The sequence below is a fragment of the Cebus imitator genome, unplaced genomic scaffold (genome assembly GCF_001604975.1).
Source record: "Cebus imitator isolate Cc_AM_T3 unplaced genomic scaffold, Cebus_imitator-1.0 Scaffold159, whole genome shotgun sequence".
NCBI lineage: Eukaryota > Metazoa > Chordata > Mammalia > Primates > Cebidae > Cebus > Cebus imitator.
This window is the reverse complement of record NW_016107474.1, coordinates 2,525,921-2,549,467: the sequence shown is the minus strand read 5'-3', so window position 1 is coordinate 2,549,467 and position 23,547 is coordinate 2,525,921. Positions and strand designations below refer to the sequence as shown.

Sequence of the window (23,547 nt, the reverse complement as noted above, 5' to 3'; positions counted from 1 at the left end):
TATTTATATGTACATAACTGTCTCTATGTGGATGATTGTACCCACATGACTGGACACAGACGCTTCCCAATTTACAGCGTGTTGTGCCCTGATAAACTCATCGGAAGGCAGAAATACACACCAGAAATGCACTGAATACACCTCACCTACGCCACAGCTCAGCCTCGCCTGTCCTCCGTGTGCCCAGGACACTGACCTTACCCACAGTTAGGCAAAATCACCAAACACCGGCCTATTTTACAAAGAGGTTAGTATAAAGAATTTCAATCAAAATGCAAAATTTGAAGTATGGTTTTTGCTGAATACATATGGCTCTCACGCCATTATAAAGTTGAAAAGTCGTAAGTTGAATGATCCTAAGTGTCTAGGACTGTGTGTGTGTGTGTGTGTGTGTGTGTGTGTGCACGCATGCATGTTATCTGTGTGTGTGTGTCTGTCTGTCTATCCATCTACCTACCTACCTACCTACCTATGTTTTTTTTAAAGGATTCCAACCCTGGCCAGGCGCGGTGGCTTACACCTGTAATCCCAGCATTTTAGGAGGCTGAGGTGGGCAAATCACTTGAGTTCAGGAATTCGAGATCAGCCTGGCCAACATGGTAAAACCCCATCTCTACTAAACATACCAAAAAAAAAAAGGGTGGGGGAGCAGGCATCCTTAGAGGCCACGCCTGTAATCCCAGCACTTTGGGAGGCCGAGGTGGGTGGATCACAAAGTCAGGAGTTCAAGACTAGCTTGACTAACATGGTGAAACCCATCTCTACTAAAAATACAGAAATTAGCCAGGTGTGGTGGTGTGTGCCTGTAATCCCAGCTACTCAGGAGGCTGAGGCAGGAGAATCACTTGAGGCCAGGAGGTCTCAGTGAGCCGAGATTGCACCATTGCACTCCAGCCTGGGAGACAGAGCAAGACTCCATCTCAAAGGAAGCAACAGGGGTAATGACAGGTGTTGCCTTGCAGGGCTGCTGGGGAATTAGATGTGCTAATGTGTGCAGAGCTGGCAGAAGTTTGGGATATGGGTGCAGGAAAGGAACCTGCCTGTCTGCTATCAGCAGCTCCTCTGCACAGCACAGAGAACCTCACGTCCCAGCCTTGGTCCAGCCTGGCTTGGGGGACAGTGCAGAGCTCATCCGATCTGGAAATAACAGCTCAATACTTTCTGTTTCTCAGGATTTCTGGACACATAGCGAGATCTTCAGTCACCTGACCCTGGAGACTCTCAGTGCTGAGTTGTCTAACACAGTAGCCACCAGCTGTGGGTGCTGACTGAGACCCAAAATGGGCTCATCCAAATGGAGATGTGTGTAGTGTGAAACACACACCAGACCTCCAAGATTTTATACCCAAAAAAGAATGTACATTTCTTATTACTAATAATAATTTTCTATTGATTACATATTGAAATAGTACGGATACAGTGGGATAAGTAAAATGTGTCCTAAGATTTCCCTTCTGTCACTTCTTCCTTTGGCTTCTAGAAACTTTAGAATCTCATATGTGCTCACGTCACATCTCCGCTGTACTTGCCACAGCAGACTACATCCCTCTGAGGACAGATTTTTCTCACTTCTCTTCCTTGCTGTGTCCCCAGCTCCTACCACAGGGGCTGCCCTAAATGTTAGGTGAATGAATTTGTGATTCAGATGGAGGTCCACCCATATGTACCTTTGGATAAAGGTGACATTTTAAAAACACAAGTGACCAAGAATGCTCACTGTCATGGTTGATGTATTTCCCAATCTCTTGCAAAATCTGTGTTAAAAAATGGTTCTGGTCTAAGAAAAAATTATGAACTAACACTCACCAGATGTCCAGCATTTCCCCTAGAATATTCAGACACCTTCGTCCTAATACTGACAAAGGTGTCTGAATATTCTTGGGGAAATGCTCTTCCTGATGTCTTTTCTTTCCTTTGCTACCCTGGCGGGCTGGGGTGAGAAAACAGGTGCTGGTCTCTTACATTGTGTCATTTCTGCACGACTGACTTTCAAAATTTCCAGGAAGTCCTCTCTAGAAGAGGACCATTGCTAAACCAAAACCACCATGAAGCAGAACAGATTTCTGGCCCTGTGTGTGGAGAATTTTGTTCAGAGGGTTTGGTTGGTTGTGTAATTGAAGGGCTCCCTACATGTAAAAAACAGTTTGCTGTGATCTGGCCACAGTAACACAACATCTGCCTCTCCCTTGGGACTGCCTGTGACCCCTCTGGGGCCCAGCAGCCATCAGGGACAGAGCCAGCCTCTGGCTCCAGGCTGGGTTTCCACAGACCCTATTGGGAACAAGCTCCTGGGAAATTTCCCAGCCCTGAGCTTTATGTAGAGACAAAGGCTAAGGTCCCAGCAAGATAAGAAAAGGACAGGGCATGGCCACACCCAGCTGTCTCTACAGGGTTCTCTTGGGAGCCATGTCACCAAGGAGTCCCCTCTGGGGTAAGACTGGCCCTCTCGATGCTTCCCTGAACTGTCCCTCCACAACACTGACCCCTGGGCCCCACCACTGGCATCGTTTCTGTACTGTGTCCTCACAATAGATGGCAAATCCCACGAAGGGACAGATCCGCTGTTGTGCTCCCCGTGCGATCCTGGGTGCCTGGGACATCGTCAGTGCTCCCTAAGTGCGTGAAACCTATGTGGACGGAGCATCGGAAGGATGGAGGCAGAGATGAAATAACGAATTCCTTTGAGATCCCCGACCCCTTACCCTTGCCGCTCACTCATGTAGACCATTTCCTAGGACAGAGCCATCTGACCCGATGAGAAAGGAACCATGGCATCTTAAGGTTGTGACAACAGGTGCCACCGGGTTTTATATCATGCTTGCTGTGAGCCACTAGCCAAGGACTTGACACACACGCTCTCAATTAATTCTCACGGCGGCGACTCAACAGACAGAGGAGCTGCCAAGGCTTGAGGAAACTGCCTGACCGAGGTGACCCTGCAGGCGAGTGGTAGAGCAGCGTCCAAGAATATTGGGGCAGTGCAGTGGGTGCCACATGCTCTCCCAGCTAGCAGTCTGTGGGGGGCTCCAGTGCTCACTCCCTACTGAGCTATAACTTCTATGGACTCAACCATCTGTGTCCCTGGATCTCAGCACAGGTGCACGATGAGTATTCAGTAAACGAATGACTCTTTTTTTGTTTGTTTTGAGACAGAGTCTTGCTCTGTCACCCAGGCTGCAGTGCAGTGGCACAATCTTGGCTCACTGCAACCTCCACCTCCTGGGTTCTAGCGATTTTCCTGCCTCAGCTTCCCAAGTAGCCGGGATTACAGGTGTGTACCACCATGCTCGGCTAATTTTTGTATTTTTAGTAGAGATGGGGTTTCACCATGTTGGTTGGTCAGGCTGGTCTCAAACTCCTGACCTCAGGTGATCCACCCACCTCGGCCTCCCAAAGTGCTGGGTTTACAGGTGTGAGCCACTGCGCCCAGCTGAACGGCTCTTAACAGCAAAATAATATGAGAATCATGGGTAGAAAATCTTGGAGATGCAGTGTGTATTTCACACTCACGCACATCTCCTCATGGGCTCAGGACAAGCCCATTTTGTCCCAGTGCCTCTCCCACTGCATCCCCTCCCTAACTCCTGAAAAAAAAAATTAGAAAAAAAAAAGGATAAGCCCATTTTAGGTCTCAGTGAGCACCCCTGGCTGGTGGCGACTGTACTGGCCAACTCAGTGCTGAGAATCTCAAGGGTCAGGTGACTGAAAATCCCTTTATGTGTCCAGAAATCCTGAGAACCAGAAACTACTGAGCTGCTATTTCCAGATCTAACGGGCTCTGCACTCTCCCTGTATGCCAGGCTGGACCAAGACTGGGACGTGAGTGTCACGTTTGCCAGGTCCGTGTCACTCTTAGAACAGTGGACCTGCTCACACGCAGGCTGCTGGGACCCTCGAAGAGAGTCCGATGCAGCGGGGCTGGGTGGGGCCAGAGGATGTGCTTTTCCAACAGGCTCTGGGTTGATTTGGACATTGCCAGCCTGGGGACCCCACCTGGAGACCTCCTGCCCTGCCCACCACCCCAGGGGGCAGCTAATATGTTTTCCCCATTACAGGTGAGGAAACTGAGGCACAGAAAAACTGAATCCAAGCATTATCACAGACATCAGTCCACAGGACGAAGGGGCACACAGTCCACGAACGAAAAGAAGCCAAGTCCTTACTCTGGAAATGCTGCCGAAAATCAGTAAAACCTTTCTAGAGTGCAGAGGACACCAGTGACATGTGTGCCTGGGAGGGATGCCTGAAAGGCATCTACAAAGACAGTGACAGTGGTGATTTGGGTGGGTGTCACAGGAAGGAAGACCGATAGCCCCCCACACCCTGGGTGATAGCGGGAGAGGAGCCGCTTTGGGGGCCTTCTCTCCATCCCTGCCCTCCCCAAGCACCCACGAATGCGGCCCCACAGTGAGGCCCCTGTCCCCAAGCCCACAGGGCCCTGCCGTGATGTTCTCATGAATCAGCCCGACAGGGAACAAAACCCAGCTGGCTGCGCTGCTCAGGAAGACTGTTTTCTCTTAAAGAGGGCACAAAGAGCTCAGTAAATTGATGCCCTGGGACTTCTTTCCAGCCTGGCCGGGAAATTCCTCCTAATCAGCTGCTTCATTTCCCTCCCATTAAATCAGTGGAATTTCCCTTCATTAAGCTTTTCCCAAACAAAGACTGCACGTGCTAAAGGAGAAGACATGGACGCTGTCTACTGGGGCTCTTCAGGGCTGCCGACGGCAGAGTCACCGGGCAGGGATCCCAGGAAGAATGGGTACCATCTGGGTACAACTGATGCTGCGGCGTCTTCAGAGACAGGGCAAGTCCAGGAGGCTGGTGGTGGGAGCATGGGCCATGTCCCAGGAGGCAGGAAGGTTTGGGCATCTGAGGGCCCAGGGCTCGTTACAGCCTTGATTTCATTTCTTCTTTAAAGAGGGTCCCTCAAATATGAAATCTTCAACATTGCACTGTTATGAGCTCACCTGTGGGCTCTCAAAATCCCTATGTTAAAGTCCTAACTCTCAAGTGCACCTCAGAATGTATTTGGAGATCTTCAAAGTGACCGGGTATAGTGGCTCACGCCTGTAATCCCAACTCTTTGGGAGGCCAAGGCAGGCGGATCACCTGAGGTCAAGAGTTCGAGACCAGCCTGGCCAACATAGCAAAACCCCATTTCTACTAAAAATACAAAAATTATCCAGGCATAGTGGCACACGCCAGTAGTCCCAGCTACTTGGGAGGTTAAGCCAGGAGAATCGCTTGAACCCAGGAGGCGGAGGCTGCAGTGAGCAGAGATTACACCGTTGCACTCCAGCCTGGGCAACAAGAGCAAAACTCTGTCTCAAACAAAACAAAACAAAATCAGAGATAATCAAGGTGAAATGAGGCCTTGAGGGTAGGCCCTAATCCAAGACATTTGGGGTTCTTAGAAGGGGAGATTAGGGCCCAGCACACACAGGGAAGACCACCTAAAGACGCAGGGGAGAAGACAGCCGTCTGCAAGCCAAGGAGAGAGCCCTCCGGAGACACCAACCCTGCCAGCACCTTGACCTCAGACTTCCAGTCTCCAGGGCTATGAGAACCGGATTCCTGTTGTCGAAGCCTCCTGCCTGGTCTGTGGTCCTTTATCATGGCAGCCTGAGCTGCCCATCACTCCCCCAAGCAGGATCTGCCCCCAGGTGGATGTGACAAGCATCCCCACTTTACAGATCAGTGAACAGAGGCTGAGGGCCAGTGCCTTCTTAGCAGCTATAAAGCTCTAGAGAACCCCAGAACTGGCCGTGGGTCTCGGGCTCCCAGGCCATGAGCTGTTCTATAAGAATGAGTGGCGTGAGACAAGGCAGGGACTGGCAGCCCCAACGAGGGTGGGGCCCTTTTTGAAGGACACTCTGGAAAGGCCCCACCCAGAAATTTCACTTCTAGGGACTTTTTTTTTCCTTTTTTTGAGATGGCGCTTTCTTCTTGTCACACAGCTGGAGTACCACGGCACAGTCTCATCTCACTGCAACCTCCGCCTCCCGGGTTCAAGCAATTCTCCTGCCTCAGACCCTCGAGTAACTGGGATTACAGGCACGCACCACCACACCCGGCTAATTTTTCCGTTTTTAGTAGAGTCGAGGTTTCACTATGTTGGTCAGGCTGGTCTCGAACTGCCGACCTCAGGTGATCCACCCGCCTCGGCCTCCCAAAGTGCTGGGATTACAGGCATGACCCATTGAGCCCGGCCTCCCTGATCTTACATAATTATGTGTAACTATATTATGACGTAGCTTTATATGATGGGTATGTAACTGTCATTTCATCCAATTTTTTGTGGAAAAAAAAAGCACGCATGTGCACACACACACACACACACACAAACACACACACACAGAAAAACAACTGGAAGGATGTGCACCAAGAAGTCTAACAGTAATTCTCCCATCTGATGGGTTACGGGAGATTGTTTATCTTCAGGCTCGTCTGATGTTCCTACAGATTCCAAATTTTCTACAAAAGTGTTCATTGGTAATAGGGAATTTTTTTTTTCTTTAACTTAATCCCAAATGTCATAGTAGGGAAAAACATTCTTATTTTGAAAGAAAGAGAAAAGACGACTTTGGGCCTCTTCCCAGGCCCCCCGAGGGAACGCTTGCAGCCGGCCTTGGGTGTCAGGGCTTGGAGAACACCGTCCTACCTGTCAGACTGAACTCCGTTCCTCAGTGAGCCCACATAGGTCTTCTTTTTATCCACGGGCATCACGTCCACATAGCCCCCGCTCTCGTTACTGATGACTCCTGCATGCACGGCTGTCTTACAGATGCTGGAAGTCTGGAGGCACAGAAGGGCTCTGATCAGTGACGGCGATTCCAGCTCATGGGTCAAGCCGCCTGGGGCTCGGCCATGCAGTGCCTGGCGACGTGGCTGGTGGGGTGTCAACCCCATCAAGCCCTAGGAAATAATCATCACTACCTAGATTCCTCCATGGTCTCTCCAGAGAGACTCAACGTCATGCACTCATTCATTTGTTGAACAAGTATTTTTTTAAGCACCTATTATATGCCAGGCACTAGATTAGGAATTAGGGAAATTCGGCAGGGAACAAGATAAAGACCTTGGCTCCATGGAGCTGAGTGAGCAAATAAATTAATATACAAATGAGGTAACGCCGGCTAGGAAGAAAACAAAACCCGCTCGCAAGGCTAGATGCCTGGGTGGAGGGGGTTACTTTAGAGTTCAGAACTGCTCAGGGAAGACTGAATGAAAGGAAATAGTCACAGCTGTGGGAATGTCTGCACAGAGCATCCCAGGGAGAGGGGAGGGCTTGTGCAAAGGCCCTGGGGTGGGTGTGCAATCATTATGTCCAAGAGAGAGACGGACAGCCATGGTGGCTGGAATATAGTGAGCCAGGCAGAGTGTGGTGGGAGGGGTGGGCAGGGGCCTTTCATGCGGTGTACACTGGACACAGGATGGGGTCTGGACTGTTCTAGGTATGAAGGGAGCAGCTGGGTACCATCCAGAGGCAGGAGGGGGCTGCTTTCTGACATCATCAAGTTCAGTTCCTGGATGATAAAACCTTCAAGTTAAACTTACTTTTTTCTCTTCTTTTTGAGACAGAGTCTCACCCTGTTGCCCACACTGGTGTATAACGGCACGATCGCAGCTCACTGCAATCTCTGCCTCCTGGGTTCAAGCAATTCTCTTGCCTCAGCCTCCTGAGTAGCTGGGACTACAAGTACACGCCACCATGCCCAGCTAATTTTTGTATTTTAGGTAGAGATGGGGTTTCACCATGTTGGCCAGGTTGGTCTCGATCACTTGACCTCATGATCTGCCTGCCTTGGCTTCCCAAAGTGCTGGATTACAGGCGTGAGACACTGCATCTGGCCTAAACTTTCATTAGCATCTTAACTTCTCCAATAGAAGAATGGTCCTCAGGATCGGCTGTCAGAGAGGAACCAGTCCACATTTCTCAAAGTTGAGGGAATTCATTCGGGGTGGGTGGCAGCTGGGGCATGCTCAAGATGCAGATTCCCGGGCCTTGCCCTGGCCTACTGATTCACAGTCTCCTGGCCGAGGGCCACAGAGTCAGATGCACACTCAAGGTCAAGAAGTGCAGAGGTGCCTCCCTGACCTGGGCTACGATCTGTCCCTCTGGCCTGCGCTGAAATCCGATGCTGGCTTTGGTGGCAGTCCACACTTCTGCTGCACCCCACAACCACCTGCGGGATCTTTGCACGACGACCACGCCCAGTCCCCAACCCCCTCCCATGCTCACTGCACCCAGCTGCTCTGGGGTGCAGCCTGAGACTCAGCATCTTAAAACCCTCCCAGCTGGTTCTCCCATGCAGCCAGGGTGGCAGGTGGTGGGCTGAGTGGATTCCCTTGGCATGAACGGCCTCCTTCGCAGTGAGCAGGGCTGGCATGGATTCTGGGTATGTGAGATACCAGGCCCTGTGCCAACTACCTTTCGCTTATTATCTCACTTAATCCTCAAGCGAGGTGACCGACTACCCCATTCCCACGTGACACAGCCTCGGCGAGGTTCAGTGACTTTCCCAAGGCCACACAGGCGAAGAAGGGATTGTGAGACTCCAGCTGGGATCTGGCTAAGAGTGATGTCCTTGCTTCTGCGGTCCGCAGAACAATGGTACCCAAAGATGTCCACAGCCTAATCCCCTGACTGGTGACTACGGGACCTTATATATCAAAAAAGGTTTAGAGACACAGCTACGTAAGGATCCTGCAGCAGGGAGAATAGCCTGGATTATCCTGTGGGCCTCATGTCATCCGAGGGGGGTCCTTAGAAGGCAGAGCTGGGAGGGTCAGAGACAGAAGCATGAGAAAGACTCTACCAGCCACTGCTGGCATTTTTGTTTTTTGAGGGGGGTTCTCACTCTGCCACCCAGGCTGGAGGACAGTGGTGCCATCATGGCTGACTGCAGCCTCTACCATCCAGGCTCAAGCGATCCTCCCACCTCAGTCCCTCAAGTAGCTGGGACCACAGCTGTGTACCACAAAGCTTGCTAACTTTTAAAAATTATTTCTAGCCAGGTGCGGTGGCTTGTCCCTGTAATCCCAGCACTTTGGGAGGCTGAGACAGGCAGCTTACAGGGTCAGGAGATCAAGACCATCCTGGCTAACATGGTGAAAACCCATCTCCACAAAATACAAAAATTAGCTGGGCGTGGTGGCACACGCCTGTAGTCCCAGCTACATGGGAAGCTGAGGCACGAGAATCACTTGAACCTGGGAGGCGGGGGTTGCAGCAAGCCGAGATTACTCCCACTGCACTCCTGCCTGGGTGACAGAGCGAGACTCCGTCTCAAAAATAAACAAATAAACACAAATTATTTCAAGATCTCGCTGTGCTGCCAGCGCTGGTCCTGAACTCCTGGGCTCAAGCAATCCTCCCGCCTTGGCGTCTCAAAGCATAAGCCACTGCACCCAGCCCCACTGCTATTTTGAAGATGAAAGAAGAGGCCATGAGCCAAGGAATGCAGGTGGCCTCTAGAAGAGAGAAGAGGCAAGAAAACACATTCTCCTCTGAAGCCTCTAGAAGGAACCAGCCCTGCTGCCACCTTGGTTTTAGCTTGGTGACGCCTACATTGTACTGACCTCCAGAGCTGTAAAGATAAAAACGGGTGGATCACAAGGTCAGGAGTTCGAGACCAGCCCTGGCCAACATGGTGAAACCCCATCTCTACTAAAAATACAAAACTTAGCAGGGTGTGGTGGTAGATGCCCGTAATCCCAGCTACTGGGGAGGCTGAGGCAGGAGAATCTCTTGAACTTGGGAGGTGGAGGTTACAGTGAGCCAAGATTGTACCATGGCCCTCAAGCCTGGGCGACACAGCCTGACTCTGTCACCAAAAAAAAAAAATTTAAAAAGTAGACATGGTGGCACGTGCCTATAGTTCCAGCTACACGAGTGGCTGAGATGGGAGGATCGTGTGAGCCCAGGAGGTTGAGGATGCAGTGGGCTGTGATCACACCACTGCACTCCAGCCTGGGCGACAGACTGTGAGACTTCCAGCAGAAAAAAAAAAAAAAAGAGCAGAGCCAACATTCCAACATTAACAGTCATAGGCCTATTCAGAAAAATAAAAAGCAAAGAAAAAAGTGGAGCCAACACACATTCATATCAAAGACCTGAAAAGTGGATTTCCTGCTTTCCAGGATCAGTTTACCGGGTAGCTGATGGCCACTTTTTAAAATCCCTCAACTAACACGTCTTCATCTTCAATGAATAAACTAAACCGATGAAGGCGGGGTTCCTGAACCCAGAGCGGGGTTTTGGGAATCTGGGAGGCCGTGGAGCTGCATGCAGAAGGCCACGAACCTGCAGGGCTGGTGTTGGCACAGGGCCAGGGACACCCCTCAGACCCCAGCAAACCGGGGTGGCCAGCCTCCCTGTGTGAACAAGGATGCGTGTTCCCCCTTTGGAGTAAAGATCCACAACTTCCCAGTTCTCAAAGAGCTTCGTGCCCCCCTAAATACTAAGGCGCAGTCACTTTGCATCCATCTCAAAGAAAAGTGAGGAGACTTCTGAAATGAGGTGACCGTTTTAGAATTCCTCTAAAATCGCCGTGCCCGGGTCGAGTTTGCTAAGTGAACACCGTGGCACTCACTGCTCTTCCCGGCAGGCGAAGCCTCCGTGCTTGGTAAGTTCTCACACGTGTGCATGTATCAGAATCTACCCCTGCCCCCACCCGACGGCCGGAGCAGATTTCTAGGCCCTGGCCTCATCGTTCAGGATCAGCGGGGCTGGGTGGAGCCAGAGAAGCTGCCTTTCCAACAACAACAAGATTCAGTAAGACCTCCAGGCTTTCTGTCTCCCTGGCCGCTTCTCAACCGAGCTCCAGCAGGGACCCATCCCTCCGCGTCGCAAACTCAACCTCTAAAATCCCTGGCTGGGGAGGGACACCCTCCTGGCTGAGAGCAGCCAAGAGACTCTGGTGGGCAGCCCCAGAGGCGGTGCTTTGCCTCAGTCCCTGGAGGATTTCTGGACACCGGTGACACAAAGTTTGCTGTGACAACATCAAGCTGCAGGCCGTGAGTATGGAAAGCTCACGCCCACGGCAGGATCCTTCTCATGCCTCCGGCCAGTGCCGCCCCATGACCAATACACATCCCCCACGCAAACACCTTCCCTCCTCTCTCCCTCCTGCCTCCCACACCTTTCCTCTCACCCGGCTTCTGTAAAAGGGACGAGGCATCCACTTTCTTTTCTGAGGGCCTGTTGCAACAGGAATACCTGAGTATTTATTAACAATTGCTATCTGTGAGGCCGGTAACCAATCCTGCAGCCGCCACCTGCTGGCTGTGTGACCTGGGGTGACCTACGTGAGCCCCGGAGCCCTGCCTTTCTCCGCATAAAGCAGGGATGGTCACAGGTCACTTCTGTGCACATCTCTGTTCTAAGCATTTCACATGCACTGACGAAGTAATCCCAATAACGCTACTGGGTAGGTATTATCATGATTAATCCCTTTCAACAGACAGGCACACTGAGGCAGAGGGGGCTCATGCGTTGCCCCCAAATCACTCAGCTGATAAAGGTCAGAGGCAGACTGCCATGTGGAGCCAGCAATCTGTCCACTGTCCTATCTGGGGTGATGACAGCGAGGAAGAAGAGGGCCACTGTGAAGATTAAATAAAGGCTGGGCGCGGTGGCTCACGCCTGTAATCCCAGCACTTTGGGAGGCTGAGGCAGGCACATCACTTGAGGTCAGGAGTTCAAGACCAACCAAGCCAACACGGAGTAACCTCATCTCTACCAAAAACACAAAGATTAGCCAGGTGTGGAGGCGGGCGCCTGTAATACCAGCTACTCAGGAGGCTGAGGCAGGAGAATCGCTTGATGCCAGGAGGTGGAGGCTGCAGTGAGCAAAGATCGTGCCACTGTACTCCAGCCTGGGTGATGGAGCGAGACTCTGTCTCAAAAAAAAAAAAAAAAAAAAAAGATTAAATAAGACCCCAGGCTTAATGCAGGATGGCACACAGCACAAGCTCAGCAGATGTCAGTCAAGACAAATGCCACTGCCATGACTGTCACAATAGAAAATTCCCAAGGGATTGTCATCACTAGCCAGTGGTCCTCAACAGGCAGTCCCAGACCTGCAGCACCTGGGAACCTGCAGGAAATACAGATTCTCTGGCTCCACCCAGCCCCGGTGATCCTGAAGGCTGAGGGTGAGGTCTGGAAATCTGCTCCAGACCTCAAGCAGGCTTGGGGGTGGATTCTGACACATGCACTAGTGTGAGAAGTATCCAGCACCAAGCAGGGCAGGGAGGACACAAGACTGAGGTTCAGAGGAGGGAAAACGTTTCCCAGATTCGCACAACTGGCAGATGGCATCGCTGGGGTGCGGCTTTCCCAGCCACACCTCAATGCTCTGTCTGCAGTTCGCCACACGGCGAGGGGTCTGCCAGGAAACGCACTCCTGGTGAGCAGGCGGAAGCCGCGGGCATGAACAGGCCGTTAGAAGGTCTGAAGACAACGCCCCCCAATTCAGTCTCTTAACTAAACAGACATTTTCCAAAGCCATCATCATTTCCCAGAATACAGAGTGACCTAGAAACCAGGGCCAGAAAAGAACCTCTCATACCGAGGTGGCTTTCTTTCCCTCCTTTTCTCCTTCCCTCTTCCCTCCTTCATTCTTTCCTCCCCCCGGCTTTTTTTTTGAAAAGCTGTTTAAGTACTGACTACTGCAGTATCTTCATTTATTTATTCCTCCAACAAACGGTGATTATGTGTCAAGCCTCGTCATGAGCACTGGGGTCCCAAAAGCTCAAAATCCTAGTAAAACTTGTTAATGAAGACTGCATGTAGCGTTTTACCTGCATGCCTGTTCCTATCAGTGCAATATGAATGCATTTTTTTGTTTTTTTAGTAGAGACAGGGTTTCACCATGTTGGTCTCGAACAGGCTGACCTCGTGATCCACCCACCTCAGCCTCCCAAAGTGCTGGGATTACAGGCGTGAGCCACCGTGCCCAGCCCTTCAACGGTATCTTTTGTGCCATTGTGTGACATTACTTCATCTCATTCAGTGCACTTAACTTTAAATTCCACTTTTTCAGAGAGTAATATTTCCACTCTTGCTTTTCATGTGTGTGTTTGTATTTGGCTGGGATAGCTTTGCCCAGCTCTTTATTTTTCAATCATTTGAAAACCTCACCGTCTGTCTCTTAATGGTAGAATTTGGTTCAAACATTTGGTGTAATAATCGACAAACATTATTTTACTCCTTCATAAAATTTTTAACTCTTAGAACTTAATTTTAGCTGAATCACTTTCAAGAAGAAAAAGAGATCCATTTAAAGAGGAAAGAAAAGGATGAGGGGGAAAAGCTTAGTCATGAAGCCCGCTCTGACCTTACAGAGCCCAGTGACCTCATAGTTACAGGAATCTGGAACAAATGAAGGCAGACAGAGGCAAAGATGGCGGGGGGCGGGGTGGAGGGTTGGGGGACAGCTGTAAAGAGGGGATGATGATGAGGCCGAGTAAGGCCCTAACTGGAGGCTGGGTCCGCTGGCTCACCCCTACCTACCATCCCAGCACTTTGGGAGCCCAAGGCAAGAGACTCGTCCCAGCCCAGGAGTTCAAAATCAGCCTGGCCAACATAGTAAGACCCTGTCTCTGTTCAGAAAATAAAAAAATAAAACACATTAGTTGGAGATGAATAATGCTGCCCTAATCACGAAATTTTAAATCTAGAAGATTCCCTGGACGTGATAATCCCAGTTCTGGGTCATCCCACCACAAGGAAACAGCTTGGCAAGATCACACAGCCTGCTGGCAGCAGAACTGGGACCATAATCACATCATCTGGGTCACTGTGTCCCCAAATCCCGGACAACCAGAGGGAACAGACTATGTTCTGCAGGATTCACCTACTCAAAACCAGGCTAACGCTTCCTGGTTAAAATTCAGAGGGAACAAATGGAGGAAGAGTTTCCGATAACAAGAGTGGTTATTTAGTAGTAAATTAGGGTAGTCTGTATTATCTTCTTTGTGCTTTTAGCTAAGTGTGTGCATAACTCAGAAGAAATACTGTGAGCGGGCATTCCTTTAAGGCAGAGCTGGGAAGATGTCTAAATTGTTGAAAAAATGAACTATCATTTTTTTGAACTATCAGTTTGAAGTATGGGAACCTTCAAACTATGAAAACATTTGAGTAAGGCCAGGCACACCTGAATTAGGTGGAAGTGCTACTATCTCTAGAAATCGGGAAATGGGGGCAATGTTTGCAGAAACGAGTGATCTAAACTTAGATAAGATGTTGGCGGGGTGCGGTGGCTCACATCTGGAATCCCAGCACTTTGGGAGGCAGAGATGGACAGATCATCTGAGGCTGGTAGTTCAAGACCAGCCTGGCCAATGTGGTGAAACCCTGTCTCTTCTAAAAATACAAAAATTAGCCAGGTGTGGTGGTGGGCTCTGTAATCCCAGCTACTCAGGAGGGTGAGGTATGAGAATCGTTTGAACTCAGGAGGTGGAGGTTGCAGTGAGCCAAGATCAGTCCACTGCACTCCAGCCTGGGCAACAGAGTGAGATTCCATCTCAAAATAAATCAATCAATAAATTTAGCTATGAGGCACTGGAATAAAGTCTCAACTCTGCAGCCCTTGCAGCTGGCCTGCTGAGGTCTTAATGGGCTTTGAGAGGCAGTTGTTGAAAACGCATCCTACTCACATCTGCATAGATGTTGGTTCCAAACACCGGAGCCCAGTGGGATGGTTGGTCTCTGCAGTGCGCTGGACAATGGACTCTGGAAAACAGGAAGCATTTATGTGATGGGTCTGAGCACAGAAAACCAAACTTCTTAAGCTGGCTCTCTTCATTTGAATTCCAAGATTTAAGCACTTAGATGAAAGGAAAGTGCCATACAGTTTTCCTCTTTAAGAAAAAAAAAGCATTACTTTTCAGCAGAGGTAAAGATATTAATATTTTTGCTTCTGTTAAACAGTACAGATAGCACTTTTAAAAACACACATACATGTGCCGGGCGCAGTGACTGACACCTGTAATCCCAGCACTTTGAGACGCTGAGGTGGGTGGATCACAAGGTCAGGAGTTTGAGACCAGCCTGGCCAGCACAGTGAAACCCCATCTCTACTAAAAATACAAAAAAATTAGCTAGGTATGGTGGTGGGAGTCTGTAATCCCAGCTACTTGGGAGGCTGAGGCAGGAGAATCACTTGAACCTGGGAGGCAGAGGTTTCAGTGAGCCGGGTACACTCCAGCCTGGCGACAGAGCAAGACTGTGTCTCAAAAAATAAAAATAAACATATACACAAAAGACATGCACAAACAAAAAGGTAAAGGGAATAAAATCTCAGAGAGAAGAGTGTGGAGCTGTGAGGCCGCCCCTTTCCATGCTCGGGTGTTGGCCAGTTCATGGGTACATTGTGGAGATTAGGATCGAGAGACTTTTTCTAGCCGCTTCCCTGTGTGGAGGAGGAAAGGGTGGAGAGCCCTCATCTCGCTGAGTCACAGAATATTGCGAAGAAGGGACACTGATAACCTGGGGCGGAAGGGGTTAGATCACGCTGTGTCAGTCACCACAGCCCTACAGATGCCCCAGGAATAAGGAAAGTGCCTCTAACTGGAAATGGGTGACCCTGGGTGGTATGACAAACTCAAACCAGGAAAGAGCAGGGGCTTTATGTAAGAAAAGGTCTTCTGTGTTTATCAGGAACAGTCCACGTGGGACCAAGAAGCCAAAATGGCAGGCGAAAGCCGCCTGGCCCCAGACGGGTAGGATGCCGGGAGGGGAGGAAGCCAGGCAAAGGGACTCAGAAGTTCAGACAGTTCTTACCGGGAAGGCAAGGAAATGAGTAGGTAGAAAGAAAGGGTGTGTGTGTGGATTGGGAAAAAAAAAAAAGGCCAGGCGCGGTGTCTCCTGCCTGTAATCCCAGCACTTTGGGAGGCTGAGGCTGGCGGATCACCTGAGGTCAGGAGTTTGAGACCAGCCTGACCAACATGGAGAAATCCTGTCTCTACTAAAAATGCAGAATTAGCCGGGCGTGGTGGCACATGCCTGTCATCCCAGCTACTCGGGAGGCTGAGGCAGGAGAATCTCTTGAACCCGGGAGGTGGAGGTTGCTGTGAGCTGAGATTGTGCCACTGCACTCCAGCCTGGGCAAGAAGAGCAAAACTCTGTCTCCAAAAAAAAAGAAAAAAAAAAAGAACTGGGGAGAGTCTAAGAACATTCTCTCCTACTGCTTTTGGAATGTTGAACACAGGTCAGAAATAAATTTTTTGATACTGTACTCTGTCACGTTTTTCTGTTTGTATTTTCTGAAATTCTTTCCATCTGCTTCTAATATTTAGGGAAAATCTATTAAGCCTAAGTGAGGCTGGTGGCCGAGGGAAAGGAGTCTGGACCCTTCCCCAACTGGTCACCCTCCCAGGGCGTTTCCCTGCTCGGATCTTGGTGTCACCACCTATTGTCCCTTAGGGAATTCACAAGCCTCCAGCCCAGGACAAGGGCTCACGAGGCCTCGCCACCCAGCCTCCGGGGCAGCTGTCTTCATCCCCACAGCATTGCCACCCAGGGTCCTGGGACCTCACTATATTTCTCATTCTGCAGTGGAGCTAAGTCAGAAAGCGCACTCTGTCTGAAGTGCAGCTCAGGATCACAGATGTATCACAGAATCTGAACCCTGGGGAGCATCTATAAAGTGGGTACGCCCCCAAGACCTGGGGCATTTTCCATCCGAGAAATCCTCGGCTCATTCAAATAAGGAGTTTCCTGTGTTCTCTTTCCAAGAGGATCTACCAGAAACTTTAGTGACACATGTTGCCAGGACACCCTTTATTTTATGCTGGGAGGCACTGCCCCCCAAGGGTCAGTCATTTGGGGTCAGCTGCCTATAGTACCTACTCCTGGGACAAACCCATTGTCATGTGTCCACAGAATGGAATGCTGCATGATGATATGAAAGAAAAAACTACTGACACGCTCCCCAACATGCTGAGTCTTGAACATATAACACAGAGTGAGAGAAGCCAGACTCCCAAGGCCACACCCTGCCATGGCGCCATAATTTTGCAGAAAAAACAAAATCAGAGCAACAGAAAGAAGCGCCCTGGTGGCAGGGGTGTGGCTGGGAGGTGGAGGGAGAGGGGCTGACCACCAGGACAGTGATGATATGGGGTGGTGACAATGTCCTACACTCGGATGGGTGGCAGCTGTGCAAACGTATGCCTTTACCAAAACACATCATGTACTTCTAACGGGTAGATCGTATCGTGTACCTCAATAAAACCAATTTTTCATTTTATTTATTTATTTATGTTGGGACGGAGTTCCACTCTTGTCACCCAGGCTGGAGGGCAGCGGCACGGTATCATCTCTCTGCAACCTATGCCTCCGGGTTCAAGCGATTCTGCCTCAGCCTCTCGAGTAACTGAGATTATAGGCACCTGCCACCACGCCTGGCTAGTTTTTGTATTTTTGGTAGAAATGGGGTTTCAACATGTTGGTCAGGCTGGTCTTGAACTCCTGACCTCAAGTGATCCATGGCCTTGGCCTCCCAAAGTGCTGGGATTACAGGCAGGTGAGAGTGACCCCGCTGCCCCGTGGCCAAACCTTATTTTTTTAAAGCTACTGGTTTTTTGTTTTTTTTTTGAGACAGGGTCTTGCTCTGTCACCCAAACTGGAGTGCAATGCTATGTTCTCCACTCAATGAATGTAACTGCGCGTGTAACTGTGCCTCCCAGGTTCAAGCCATTCCGGTACCTCAGCCTCCTGAGTAGCTGGGACTACAGGTGCGTGCCACCACACCTGGCTAATTTTTGGTAGGGACAGAGTTTCACCATGTTGGCCAGGCCCGTCATGGACTCCTGGCCCCAGGTGATCCACCTGCCCTGGCCTCCCAAAGTGCTGGGATTATAGATGTGAGCCATAGCACCCAGCCTAAAAAGCTACCTCTAACACCTCCATAGAAAAGATGACAGATCAGGCCCGCCTTACCTTGGACAGTGGGTCGCTGGCTTTTCAAACGGACACAGCTGAGCGACAGTGGTGTAGCAATCCAAATCCTGCACTGTGAACAGGAGCAAGGGGGAAAGCGTCAGGTCCCGGCATGCCTGGGCCTCATGCTACCGGGCTGTGAAATGGGCTACTACATTACCAGGGCCTGTGGGTTCCCTGAGCCCTTGAACACAGCTGGGACTAGGACCCAGCGGGCTCCTTGTACCCCACGTGGGGCGCTCAAGAGATGAAACAAAACCCAGGGCCTGCATGTGTCTGTGGGTTGAGGGCTTTGTCACCCCCAGTCATTTCTCTGTGGGGCTGATGGTGCTTTTCATCTGAATGGTGACTGTCTTATTTGGAATCTTTTCCTGACTTACCTCTGCTCCTCACAGCAGATATTACTCTGAGTATGTAGATGAGGAACATGAAGCTCAGAGAGCTTGGAATAGCCTCCCGAGGCCTCCCAGGACTGAAGCGGGAGCCTGCGTTTCCCATGCCCGCTCTAGAGCTCTTTCTGACCTGCTACCCACCTGCTGCTAACCATGGCACATCCATCCCTGCCAGGGGGCGAGGAACTTTTTTCTTCAAGGTCCTTAGTTGTGTTTAAACAACAGAGGTAAGGAAACAGCTCTAATACTGGCCACCTGTGATCTCTGACAGCCTGCCTGTATTTAGTCCAGGGCTAGGTCACCTTTTCCTTTTACTTTCTGGTTTTTTTTTTGTTTGTTTGTTTTTTTGAGATGGAGTTTTGCTCTTTTTGCCCAGGCTGGAGTGCAATGACGTGATCTCAGCTCACTACAACCTCCGCCTCACCGGGTTCAAGTGATTCTCCTGCCTCAGCCTCCTGAGTAGCTGGGACTACAGGCGCCCACTACCACGGCTGGCTAATTTTTGTATTTTTAGTAGAGGTGGGGTTTCACCATATTGGCCAGGCTGGTCTCAAACTCCTGACCTCAGGTGATCCAAACTCCTCTCAAAGTGCTGGGATTATAGGCGTGAGCCACCATGCATGGCCAGGTAAATTTTTTCTTAAAGGACTAGAGAGTAAACATATTTGGTTTTGTGCTTCTATGGTAAATGTCAAGATTAATCAACCCTGGGGTTGTAAGAGAGAGGAGCTATAGATGATGTGTAAATGAATGGGTGTAGCTGTGTTCCAATAAAACTTTATTTACAAAACCAGGCAGTAGGCAGGACTTAACTTGAGTCATCCTCTGCTGTACCCTGCTGGTTCAGTCTATCACTTGAACAGGCCATGGTTCTACACAGCTGTCTAACAAAGGGCATTGGCTTAGTAAAACAGGGAACTTCTATTCAATGGGAGATCATTCAGATTAAGTTTGGAAGAACATTTAAAGCAAAGGTGTCCAGGCCAGGTGTGGTGACTCATGCCTGTAATCCCAGCACTTTGGGAGGCTGAGGCAGGCGGATCACCCAATTCAAGACCAGCCTGGCCAAAGTGGCAAAACCCCATCTCTACTAAAAAAAAAAGTACAAAAATTAGCTGGGTGTGGTGGCAGGCACCTGTAATCCCAGCTACTCAGGAGGCCGAGGCAGGAAAACTGTTTGAACCCACAAGGAGGAGGTTTCAATGAGCCAAGATCATTGCATCAGCCACTGCACTCTAGCCTGGGTGACAGAGCGAGATGCTCTATTAAAAAAAAAAAAAATGAAAAAAGAAAAAATAGGCCAGGCACAGTGGTTCATACCTGTAATCCCAGCACTTTGAGAGGTCAAGGTGGGCAAATCACGAGGTCAGAAGTTCAAGACCAACCTGGCCAACATGGAGAAACCTCATCTCTACTAAAAATACAAAAACTAGCTGGACATGGCGGCCTATTCCTGTAATCCCAGCTACTCGGGAGGCTGAGGCAGGAGATTCGCTTGAACTGGAACCCGGGAGGTGGAGGTTGCAGTGAGCCCAGATTGCGCCATGCACTCCAGCCTGGGCTACAGAGCAAAACTCTGTCTCAAAAACAAAACAAAACAAAACAAAATGCAAGGGTGTCCAATCTTTTCGCTTCCCTGGGCCACTCTGGAAAAAGAATTGTCTTGGGCCACCACACATAAAATACACTAACACTAAAGAAAACTAAAAAAAACAAAAAAAAAAAAAAAAAAAAGGTCCACGTAGAAATCTCATCTTTATGAATTTGTGGTGGGTCACATTCGACACTGTCCTGGACCACATGCAGCCCATAAACCGTGGGTTGGACAAGCTTGATTTAAAGGCACAAAAATGTATTTCTGACACATACATATATGTTTTGAAACAGGGTCTTGCTGTGTCACTCAGGCCGGAGTGTAGTGGCACGGTCGTGACTCACTGCGGCCTTGACCTCCCAAGCTCAAGCAACCCTCCCATCTCAGACTCCACACTAGCTGAGATACAGGTCTCTGCCATCCTGCCCAGCTAATTGTGTGTATTTTTTTGCAGAGACAGGGTCTTGCTGTGTTTCCAGGGCTGGTCTCAAACTCCTGGGCTCAAGCTATCCTCCCACCTCAGCCTCCCAAAGTGCTGAGATTACAGGTGTGACCTACTGCATCAGTCAGACATGTAATGATTTAAGAAAAAAATCAGGTTACCAAATTGTATGTAATTCCATTTCAAGTTTTAAAAGTCATTAATGTCTATATTATCAACGTACATACTTTTAATTCATAGAGAAAACAAACTGAAATATTCGCCAAAGTTGATGATGGTTATCTCTGACTGCTGGAATTCAGGTTATCATTACAAACAAATGTTCCACTCCATGTTTAAATTATCTGGAACAAATTAGGCATTCTTTTTGCAATAAGAAGAAAAGCTTTTTTAATAAAGATATCTAGCTAGAACTTTTGCATCAAGGGCAAATGGTAAGAGTTGCTTTCCCCAAGGAAAGGCATGGTCTGCAGGTAGAGCTCCGGGGAGGAAGCTGACGTGGTTCCTGAATCCCTGCCTGCCTGAGATTATTCCAGTCAAAGGTACAGTGTGGGCAGCTATAATCCATCCCCCCACTTCTGGATGGAGTGTGTTCCCCCATCATGCATCACACCTTCCAAATGAACATACACTGAGCAATGTAAAAAGCTGGGCCAGAATGACAAGTAAGGGCCACGCACTTCCCTACACCTCCCTCTCTTGCCCATGGCAGACATTACTAATCTATCAAGTTCTGTTTTCTGCTGAGCCCAGATGGAGGCTTCAGAATCCTTAACACAACACCCCAGGTAGCCATTACCAATTGACAGAAAGTGGCACTTCCAATGAAACCTCTCAGACACGCTAGCCCCAGCCGTCAGTACATCTGTGGCATTCAGCTGGCAGCCTCAGCCCTGTTGTTTCTGGCTCAGTGATCTTGGGCCAATTTCCAGTCCAGATATTCTTAGAAGCCGGTTCAAGAAATGGCCTCTTGCAAAAGCCTTCACAGTGATGATAACCACAATGTGCACAGGCATGACAAACATTAGATCAGTGACTAAAGGAAGTGAAATTTCCAGGAAAATCTGAGATAACCCAGGTATTATGCTCACAAAAAAGACTGGCCAGCAGCTTACCTTTAACTTTTGACACCGTGAATGAGCCAGAAGATTTGTATTTGCTGTTTAAAAAAAAAAAAAGGATTTAGGCAAATGCAAACAGAATTGCTTCTAAAAGTGAACACTTGCTCCTGTACCCATCTTATTTGCAGTCTCGACTGGACACGTTTCTACTTGTTTCCTTTCAGTCTGAGGGCTGCTAGAATGTTCTAGAGCAGGGCATCTTAAATTCTCATGCACCAAGGAGGCTTCTGGTAGCCTGGTGAGGCCTATAGACCCTTCTGAGAAGAATGGTTTTCAAATGTTTAATTTAATTTAATTTCATTTAAGCACAGCTGCAAGATAGAGGAATTTTAAAAAGATAAATTTAAAACATTACAAAGGAAGTTATTTTTACTATCATGATCAAATCATAAAAACACATTTGCATCAGAGCTGTGGGTTTTCTTTTTTCTTTTTTTGAGATGGAGTCTTGCCCTGTCGTCCAGGCTGGAGTGCAGGGGCACTATCTTGGCTCACTGCAACCTCTGCCTCAGGCTTAAGCAATTCTGTTGTCTCAACCTCCTGAGAGTAGCTGGGATTACAGGTGCCCACAACCACGCCCAGCTAATTTTTGTATTTTTAGTCAAGATGGGATTTTACCACATTGGTCAGGCTGGTCTTGAACTCCTGACCTTAGGTAATCCACCCGCCTCAACCTCCCAAAGTGCTGGGATTACAGGCGTGAGCCACGGCACCCGGCCTGCTTGACACTTTTCAGTTTCCATAACACGGTCATAAACAGGAAAACTTTCACGGAACCCTGATCACAGAACAGTTACCTGAGGGAATGCACGCCGTTTCTCTCGGACTTCACGAAAAAGGGGACCTTCCCGTTCCTGGTGATGTCCACCAGGCCTCCCTCGTTGTCCAAGACTCCGTAGTGGATGGCGGCGCGGCATATGCTGGACGACTGGTGGGAGGGGAGGGCCACATCAAAGACGGACTCTCAGTAAAGCTTTGTCAGCAGTTTTCACAGAAATACCCAAATGTTTGTCTTCAACTCACTAAAAGCCCAAAGGACGGGCCAAAGTTCACCCCGCTCCTGCTTCTCACCTCTGTCTACACCACACATTTGTTTCTGGAGTTGCTTACCTTACGAACTCGTCCGAGTTGATTACAAACTAAGAACAGGGACAACCAGCCCTTTCTCCACACTCAGTCCAGTGTGGGAACGCTCGGTCTAAGACAGAGACCGGCCTGCCGGAGGATCGGTCCCCGAAAGTGGCTTTGCCAGTTTGTAAGCCCTTCGATATACACCCGTACCAGTTCTAGAAACGCCAGGTTTGACTAAGGAGTGGCAAGAAAATCTTTTCCTACTGAAGCCAACCACCTGCTTTAAACATATGTGATGGGATTCCACACTAGCCATTTACAGAGGGGCTGGGCACACTCACACTCTCATAGAACAGAGTTCCAAAGATCTTTGCCTTGTGGTTCAAGCAGCCTGCCGGGCACTGGTACCTGAGGAGGAAGAAACAAAATGGAGCTCAGAGAGAAGCAGGTTGACGAAATCTCACCATGACTTCATCATGTTTTTCATCCATAGCTCTATTACTAAATACTGAAAAGCTTCATTCACGTGGATTGCACTGTTTTTGGACAAGTCACGATTTACCCAGGTGCAGACTGAAGTTCCTATTCGCACAATCACAATACAGTCATCCCTCAGTATCCGTGAGGGGCTGCTTCCAGATCTTCCCTAGGACCGCAGAGTCTGCGGAGGCTCAAGTCCCTTATGCAGTGTCCTCGTACTTCTGTATAACCTTCGCATCTTTCCCGTGTGCTTTAAACCGTCTCTAGGTCATTTACGATAACTACCACAGGTAAGTGCTATGTGGACGGTTGTTACCTCACATTGTTTTAAAAATCTGTACCATTTTTATTGCTGTATCGCAATACCATACACTTAAAAAAATTTTTTTTTTTTGATCTGCAGATGGTTGAACCTGAGGTTGGCTGAATCGGAGGCTGGTTGAATCCATAGAAACAGAACATCAACCATACTTTTTTTCATTAAAAAACAACAACAA

General features: G+C 49.2%; 1 protein-coding gene across 1 annotated transcript in view; it reads right to left on the bottom strand.

The window, feature by feature from the left end:
* Positions 1–23,547, bottom strand: part of CRISPLD2 (cysteine rich secretory protein LCCL domain containing 2) — an 84,378-nt gene that overhangs the window by 7,438 nt on the left and 53,393 nt on the right. Inside the window, exons 9-14 of the mRNA XM_017543636.2 lie at positions 22,912–22,978; positions 22,297–22,427; positions 21,494–21,537; positions 17,951–18,023; positions 14,665–14,740; positions 6,662–6,795 (exon numbers count right to left, since the gene is read on the bottom strand). Of these exons, the coding sequence (XP_017399125.1) occupies positions 6,662–6,795; positions 14,665–14,740; positions 17,951–18,023; positions 21,494–21,537; positions 22,297–22,427; positions 22,912–22,978 (525 nt within the window). The remainder of the gene's footprint in view (positions 1–6,661; positions 6,796–14,664; positions 14,741–17,950; positions 18,024–21,493; positions 21,538–22,296; positions 22,428–22,911; positions 22,979–23,547) is intronic.